Here is a 9,262-nt window from a genome sequence, read left to right on the forward strand (position 1 = left end):
AATAATTTTATGGTTGGGGGTCACCACAACATGAGGAACTGTATTAAGGGGTCACGGCATTAGGAAGGTTGAGAACCGCTGGTCTATAGCTATGACACAGATATTATACTCATTTAATTGGGCACAAGGCAGATTGCATGTCATTTTTTTTTAAAGATTTTTTTTTTATTGGGGAATTCGGGGAAGGGAACAGACAAGTTGCTGTCCTTTTGCCCTTCAGTCTAGCTGTGGAGGACATTGCTTCACTGGCCCATGTTGGTATTATCATTGTGCTCTTCTGGGCTGAAGCAGATCAGTCGCCAGCCTCTGCACGGCCGCTCACAGTGACTCTTGGCAGCTCACACCGGCTGCTGGCCACTCACACTGGCTGCCGACCACACATGGTAGCTTATGGCAGCCCACTGCAGCAGGGGCTACAGCCTATGCTGTCGGTGGCGACTCCCGGCAGCCCAGCTCCAGGTTGAGCTGTTGTTCACTATCGTAGCTGTAGAGGGCAGTGTCACTGACCCTCATGTGAGATCCAAACTGGGGCCCTGCTGCTCAGAGCTGGCGTCCCAAGCCAACTCTTAACCAACGCACCACTTGACTGGCCCCAATTGCATGTCATTCTTGCAGTGTATTCAGGGGAAGCTTTTCTGCTTCCATGTCTGAAAACACTTTCTCCCCAAGTATCAATTTTGTCTGTAATCTCAGACAATGTAGGGTGTGGGATGTTGGTGTGAAATCTGAAAGGGGATTAGGCAGAGGTACAAAGTAGGACTTGGGGGTTTCAGTGAATGATTGGGTTTCTCAACAGGTAAGGCCCAACCAGGAAGAAAGTAGATAGTGGGTAATGAGTGCACAGTATCTTTACATGCTTCCATGTACATGGCATGATTAGGGTACTCACCCTCATCAGTGTCCACCCTCCCCTGAAGGGCACTTGCAGTCATGTCTACTAACATGGGGACTGAAGTTAGGTGAGGAGCTGGGGCAAACGGACTAAAGTTTGTTCTTCAAAATGGCTTTGAAGACCAAAAAAAATCATTGTCTCAATCTGGAGTCTAGATTTTGTCCCCTGGCAGCCAACTGAAAGATAGATAGGCAACCCTGTCATTGAAGATATGATGTGCCTTGAGGGTATCCACAGTGGGGGAGCAGTACCTGTATAGTCTGTGCACAATCATTTCTGGATCAGTAGGTGGCAAGTCTGTCAACCAGCAGCAAGAGTTTTCCCTTTTCCCTCATGCAGGCAAGCCATGAAGAGAAGGAAACCAACAAAAGAGGCCATGATCATATTGGTCAGGCTGCCATGTTTACAAGGATAAACAAAAGTTCTGGAAGTTAAGCCTTAGGGAATGAATGCTCTGAACTCTATTCTTAGGCAGTAGGAGCCTAGAGCACCATACTTATCTGTGCTTCCAGAAGCTGCAGCTGTGGATTTGGATGCTAAGAGAATGTGAAAGACAGTCTTCAGAGCTCCAGCCAATCATTTCAAACATTTTAGAGCCAATATCCCTGAGCAGACAAAAGCTATTAGGCTGAAAATAAAGTGGTCAAGTTGATAATTTGGTTGAAATGATAAATTGGTTTAAAATATATCTGGGGGCCAGCCGAGTGGCTCAGTTGGTTAAGAGTTGGCTTAAGAGTGTGGGCTCTGAGCAGCGGGGCCGCCGGTTCAATTCCCACATGGGCCAGTGACGTTGCACCCGAGCTGAGCTGTCGTTGAGCTGCCAACAGGTGGCAGGATGACTCAGCTGGTGTTACAACAAGATTGCCTGTTCGATAATGGGCTACGCCTACCCTCAACTAAGACTGAACTTGGCACCTTAAGCTGAGCTGCCACCTGGATGGCTCAGTGGATAGAGCATGCACTCTTAACAACAAGGCTGCTGGTTCGACTCCTGCATGGGATGATGGCTATGGTTACCTGCAACTAAAATTGAACACACCACCTTGAGCTTAGAGGCCACGAGCTACCATTCGGAAGCCAGATGGTGACTGGCACCCTCCACAGTAAAGATTGAAGAACAACAACTTGGCTGGTCCCCTTCCCAATTCCCCAACACTGTTCCCCTCCCGCAATTCCCCAATAAAATCTTTTAAAAATAAATAAATATTCTAAATCACTATTTTTTAAAGATCTTATTGGGGAATTGCAGGAGGGGGACAGTGCTGGTGAATTGGGAAAGGGGAACAGCCAAGTTATTGTCCTGCAATCTTAGTTGTGGAGGGCACAGCAAGCTCAGCTCCAAGTCCAGTCGCCCTGCTCAGCTCAAGATGCTGTGTTCAATTAGTTGCAGTTGAGCATAGCCCACCATCTTGAACAGGCAACCTTATTGTTAGGAGCATGTGCTTTCACCAGCTAAGCCATTCTTTTACCTATTGGCAGATCAGTGGCAGCTCAGCTTGGGTGCAGTTCACTGGCCCATGTGGGAATTGAACCAGTGACCCTGTTGCTCAGAGCTTGCACTCTTGAGCAAGCTCTTAACCAACTGAGCCATTCGGCCATCTCTAAATCACTATTTTTTCACATGTAATTTTAGACCAGAGTAAGTTCTATTTATGTATCTTCTTGTACATTTTTTAGCATATTGATCTGTTTTTCACAATTTTATGACATTTTTCTTAAAAAATTTTTTTTTCATGGTTCTTTTTTTTATTTATTTTTTTATTGTTAGTTTCAGGTGTACAGAACAANCCCCCATCTATTGCCCTCCCACCCCCGATATCATGCTTATCTATTACAATTCCATTGAATCCGTTCCCGCTCTCTACTCCATGTCCCGAGACTATATGTATATATGTAATTATAGTTGACATACAGTATTATTCAACATCAGTTTCAGAAATACAAAAATTTTTAATTAAAGTTTATTGGGGTGACAATTATTAGTAAAGTACATAGATTTCAGGTATACAATTCTGTAATACATCCTCTATATATCACATTGTGTATTCACCACCCAGAGTCAGTTGTCTTTCCATCACCATATATTTGATCCCCTTTATCATTATCTACCACTCCCCTTACTTTCTGGTAACCACTAATCTATTGTTTGTGTCTATGAGTTTTTGTTTCTTTGTTTGTTTGTTTTCTTCTTTTGTTGTTTCCAGTTTTATATACCACATATCAGTGAAATCATATGGTCCTTGACTTTTTCTGACTTATTTTGCTTAGCATAATAATCTCAAGATCCATCCATGTAGTCTATTTAATGTTCAGCCAACAACCTATTCTGCTGTGCTATTTGTGATAACAGTAAGTTCAATGTAACCTAAGTGTGAATTTATTAAAAATACTTTGGTACACTATATCCATAAGTTAGATATTTTCCAGTGCCTTAAAATTATATGGAAATGTATTTGTTGAAATGGAAATGTGTTCATAATATGCAGTGAGTAAAAAAAGCAAAATACAAAACAGTATTATGGTATAGTTCCATATAATTTTCCCAGAATAGTTCCTGGCATAACTATTAATAGTGCTTTTACTGTCAAATGTCCTCTTTGAGACAGTAATCAAGTGCACTACTCCTATAATTTTGATAAACCTTAGAGGCATACCTCAGAGATATTGCTGGTTCAGTTCCTGACCACCACAATAAAGTGAGTCACACTAAATTTATGATTTCCCAGTGCATATAAAAGTTATGTTTACACTATACTGTAGTCTATTAAGTATGCAGTAGTACTGTGTCTAAAACAACAATGAAAATACTAAATTAAAAAACATTTTATTGCTAAAAAATGCTAATCATCATCTGGGATTTCAGTGAGTCATAATCTTTTTGCTGGTGCAGGGTCTTGCCTTCATGTTGATGGCTGCTGACTGATCAGGGTGGTGATTACTGAGCATTGGGGCAGCTGTGGCAATTTCTTAAAATAAGACAACAATGAAGCTTGTTGCATCAATTGACTCTTCCTTTCATGAATGATTTCTATGTAGTATGCAATGCTTTTTTATAGTATTTTACCCACAGTAGAGCTATTTTCAAAATTGGAGTCAATCCTTTATCAACTAGGTTTATGTAAAAGTCTAAATCCTTTGTTGTCATTTCAACGATCTTCACAGCATCTTCACCAGGAGTAGATTCCATCACAAGAAACCACTTACTTTATTGTCCATAGGAAACAACTCCTCATCCATTAGGTTTATTATGAGCTTACAGCAATTCAGTCACATTTTCAGGCTCCACTTTTAATTCTAGTTCTCTTGCTATTTCCACATCTGTAGTTACACATGTGGTGTAATGAAGTCCTGAACCCCTCAAACTCATCCATGAGGGTTGGAATCAACTTCATCCAAACTCCTGTTAATGTTGATATGCTGACCTCTTCCTGTGAGTCGTAAGTGTTCATAGTAGCATCTGGAGTTGTGAATCCTTTTCAGAAGGCTTTCAACTTACTTTGTGCAGATCCATCAGAGGAATCACTCACTGTCTGTGACAGCTGTAGCCCTATGAGATATACTTCTTAAATAATAAGACTTGAAAGTTGAAATTAGTTCTTGATCAATGGGCTGCAGAATGGATGTTGTGTTAGCAGGTATGAAAACATTAATCTTGCTGTACATCTCCATCAGAGTTTTTGGGTGACTAGGTGCATTGTCAATGAGAAGTAATATTTTGAAAAGAATCTCTTTTTTTGAGCAATAGGTCTCAATGGTGGGCTTAAAATATTCAGTAAACCATGTTGTAAACAGATGTACTACAATCCAGACTTTGTTTGTCCATTCATACAGCACAGGCAGAGTAGATTTCATGTAATTCTTAAGGGCCCTAGGATTTTTGAAATGCTAACTGAGCATTGGCTTCAACTTAAAGTCACCAGCTGCATTAGCCCATAAAAAGAGAACCTGTTGTTTGAAGCTAGGTATTAACTCCTCTCTAGCTATGAAAGTCTTAAATGGCACCTTTTTTCAATATAAGGCTGTTTCATCTACACTGAGAATCTGTTGTTTACTCTAGCCACCTTCATTCACTATCTTAGCTAGACCTTGTGGATAACTTGCTGCAGCTCCTCCATCAGCACTTGCTGCTTCACTTTTATGTTATGGAAATGGCTTCTTTCCTTAAGCTCATGAACCAACCCCTGCTAGCTTCAAACTTTTCTTCTGCAGCCTCCTCACATCTCACAGCCTTCATAGAATTAAAGAGAGTTAGGGCCTTGCTCTGGGTTAGGATTACACTTAAGAGAATGTTGTGGCTGGTTTGATCTTCTATCCAGACCAGTGAAACATTGTCCATATGAGCAGTAAGGCTGTTTCTCCTTCTTATCATTCATGTATTCACTAGAGTAGCAATTTTCATTTATTTCTTCAAGAACTTTTCCTTTGCATTCACAGATTAGCTAACTGTTTGGCACATAAGGCCTAGCTTTCAGCCTGTCTCAGTTTTCAACATACCTTTTTCACTAAGCTTAATCGTTTCTAGCTTTTGATTCAAAGTTGGAGATGTACAACTCTTCCTTTCACTTGGACACTTAGAGGCTACTGTAGTGTTCTTAGTTGGACTAATTTCAATATTGTTTTGCCTCAGGGAATAGGGAGGCCCAAGGAGAAGGAGAGAGATAGAGGAAGGGCCAGTCAGAGCAGTCAAAATACACACATTTAACAGATTAACTTCACTGTCTTACATGGGTGCAGTTCATGGCACCCCAAAAGAATTACAAACATAGCATCAAAGATCACTGATTGTAGATCACCATAACAAATATAATAATAGAAAAGTTTGAAATATTGTGAGAATTACTAAAATGTGACACAAACACAAAATGAGCAAATAGTGTCAATAGACATGATCGATGTAAAGTTGCCACAAACCTTCAGTTTGTAAAAGCACAATAAAGGAACAAAGTGCAATAAAATGGAGCACAATAAAATTAGGTATGCTTGTACATTCCCTGTGCCTGGAACAACAAGACCAGTGTGAGAATCTAAAAAAGCTAACGCAGTCCAAGGCCCAAGAACACCTGACTAATGAAATAACTTTTGTCATGAGCCAGAAGAAGCTGTTGAATTAAGATCCGTGTGCAAGTTTTTTGGTGGAGAAAGTATCATGAGTGTTTTCATGAGTCAGCCAGCATGATCTTGGATCTTCTTTAATAGGATTTGTGCCCTGGGCTAGTCCTAAGGGACTACCCAAAATAGAGATGTATCTGTGTAGATCATGGAAATGACAAGAGAGAGAGGGGTCCAGCAAAAGCCTGCCAAGAGTCATAAAAGTTCCCCAAAGTGAGTCTGTTTAACCATTTGCTAAGCTGAGAATATGAAGCCACCAGCCATACAAAAATTGTCCTATCTCTTATTTCTTCCTCCCTCCACACACCTCTTACCCTTCAACCCTTGTTAAAATGGAACTAAACAACAATAGTGAGTGATGGAAGAGGTGAGCAGGGAAATAATTAAGTGGGGAAAAAAGAGAATAGAGTGGGAGAAAAGACTAGCATGGAGAGAGTCGAGTTGGGGGAAGGGTCTACAAGAAGAGAGTAGAATGAGGGAAGAGGCAGGCAGGGACAGAGAAGAAGGACTATGACTCTGTAACAGACCCAGAGGATGGGAAAGGGATTAACTTTGGAGTTTTGACTATTATATATAACTAAACATTTTAATTACTAAATAGAGACTTTGTGACTTAATGTAACAGTAAGAGTATCTGTTATATAAGAATTAGAGGAAAAGTCCTGTGACTTGCCCAAATCTTCATCTAGAAACAGAGGAAGAATGCCCCCATTAAATAAAGTTTAAAGTAGTAGGAAACTGAAATGGAATTTTGTTTTTATAGCAGTCCATGAGTCATGCATATTCCAAATATGGTTTACATTTATATTTGTGTGAGCATAGGAAAAATATGACAAGGTAGGCCCAAACTATTAACAATTATTATTTTTAAGGGGTAGAATTCTTTCTTTTTCCACATTGTTTGAATATGTTACTATAAGCAAGTGTTCCTTTTATTATTTTAAACAAAAGATTAAAAATCGGAAGAAAATACTTTTTAAACAAGTCGTTGTCATTACTGTAGAATAGTCCATAGATAGACCTGTCTTCGATAAATACAGTCTTTCCTCCAGTATCTCCCACCTTTGAACACAGATCATTCTCTGATATTTCTTTTTCTCCTTTCCATTTCCTTCTTTTTTTCCTTTTAACCATAGATACTCTTGGATTATCTCTTTATGATTACCACACGTTTAAAAATTTTCCCCAGTCTACTGCTTCTTGTCATCTTTTTATAGTCTTTCCACTTGTTACATGGACATATTTTAAAACTCTCAGTGCCACATATGCCTTGCTCCCATTACTGTTAATTTCATTTAGTAATTCATTATGCAACAATTTCTTTTTCAAAACATAGAGAATACTGCAAAGTATTTGTATGTTCTGAATTACTTTTAGATGGGGAAAATAGACCTGAACTAAAAAAATCAACTCCAAACCAGAATATTTCTGATGAAAATCAAACCAATGACATGATAATGGAGAGACTAACAGGAGACAGTTTCTGGTACTCCATCCTAGGAGGACTCTGGGATTTTGATTACCAGTTAGAGTTTAACCAAGAAAACCAGCAGAGACATTTAGGACAAGTATATTTCACCCAAAAAAAGATCACACAGGAGAGAAGCCTTGAATGTAATAGATTTGGGGAAAACTATAAAATGAACTCAAACCTTATTATGAATCAGAGAATTTCTTCAATCAAAATTCCCCTTAATTCAGACACACGTGGAAATAGCATCAAACATAATTCAGAATTGATAGACTATCAGGGAAACTATGTAAGAGAGAATACTTATGAATATAATGAATGTGGAAAAATCTTCAGTCAGCATATTCTTCTTACTAATCATGTCCATACTGAAGAGAAACCCAGTGCATGTAGGACAGCCTTCAGCCACAACTCATCTTTTACTCAACCTCAAATAGTCCTTACAGGAGAGAAGCCCTATAAGTGTGATGAATGTGGGAAAAGATTCAGCCAGAGGATACATCTTATTCAACATCAGAGAATTCATACAGGAGAAAAACCTTTTATATGCAATGAATGTGGGAAAGCCTTCCGTCAACATTCATCCTTTACTCAACACCTGAGAATTCATACTGGAGAAAAGCCCTATAAATGTAATCAATGTGGTAAAGCTTTTAGCCGTATCACATCCCTTACTGAACATCATAGACTTCATACTGGAGAGAAACCTTATGAATGTAGTTTTTGTGGGAAAGCCTTTAGCCAGAGGACACATCTTAATCAACATGAGAGGACTCATACAGGAGAGAAGCCCTATAAATGTAATGAATGTGCAAAAGCCTTTAGCCAGAGTGCACACCTTAATCAACATAGGAAAATCCATACTAGGGAGAAATTATGTGAATACAATAAATGTAAGAAAGCCTTAAGCCACAGTCCTTCACTTACACAGCAGCACCTTACTCATGGGGTGGGGAATCATGTGAATATATAAATGTAGGAAATTTTTCTCAGACCTTTCCATCCCATTCAATATCAAATTTCACAGTGGAGAGAAAGTGTGTAAACAAACATTTAATGCACAGAAAACAAATTTAGACCTTTAGTAGCATATTTTGTTCACAAGAGAGGTTATAAATAGTGAAAATAATTTATGTCATGTTCCAAATCTGATACAAAATGTTTTTTAATGACCAGAAATTCTGTAAGCAATAACTTGTAATTATTCACCTGTAAGTTTTATGGTATAAAAATGTTTAATTACATAAACATTAATTAATCAAAGCAATGATATAGTGTACAGTCACATAAACTTGAAATAAACAGAAAAGAGCAACATTTCTCAAAAATGAGTCATTTGTATGTTCCCTTTGCAGATTTTACCATATTTAGTGTTAATATTTTTCTTTACAGGGACTCAATTTTTAGCCTTATCCTAGGAAATCTCATTTATGGAAATTGAGTGTTATATGTTAATTATGTTTGTTCTAATTTCCATCAAAATAAATATATAACTTTGAAATTTAAAATATCCATTGATGGGCCAGCCAAGTGGCTCAATTGGTTAAGAGCTCGCTCAAGAGTGCGAGCTCTGAGCAACAGTGGTTCAATTCCCGGCCCAAGTTGAACTGCTGCTGAGCTGCCAACAGGTGGCAGGATGGCTCAGCTAAAAAAAAAAAAGAAAAAGAAAAAAAATATCCATTGATGTATCACCTAAATGTCTGTACCATTATTTGAGAAGCAATGTGATAGGATATGGCAACATTCTGTTGTTTGCTAGCAGTCCTTCAATTATTCTTAAGTACATTAAT

The 9,262-nt window shown here is 38.7% G+C and overlaps 1 protein-coding gene across 2 annotated transcripts in view; it reads left to right on the forward strand.

Annotated features, from left to right (window-relative positions):
* ZNF713 (zinc finger protein 713) overlaps window positions 1-8,794 on the forward strand; it is an 86,443-nt gene extending 77,649 nt beyond the window's left edge. For both annotated transcript variants that reach the window (XM_019632130.1, XM_019632131.1), the window contains one exon: window positions 7,379-8,794. In XM_019632130.1, the coding sequence (XP_019487675.1) occupies window positions 7,379-8,445 (1,067 nt within the window). In that variant the 3' untranslated portion in view covers window positions 8,446-8,794. The remainder of the gene's footprint in view (window positions 1-7,378) is intronic.
* The last annotated feature ends 468 nt before the right edge of the window (window positions 8,795-9,262 follow it).

Source organism: Hipposideros armiger, unplaced genomic scaffold, assembly GCF_001890085.2.
Source record: "Hipposideros armiger isolate ML-2016 unplaced genomic scaffold, ASM189008v1 scaffold_1083, whole genome shotgun sequence".
NCBI classification, from domain to species: Eukaryota; Metazoa; Chordata; class Mammalia; order Chiroptera; family Hipposideridae; genus Hipposideros; species Hipposideros armiger.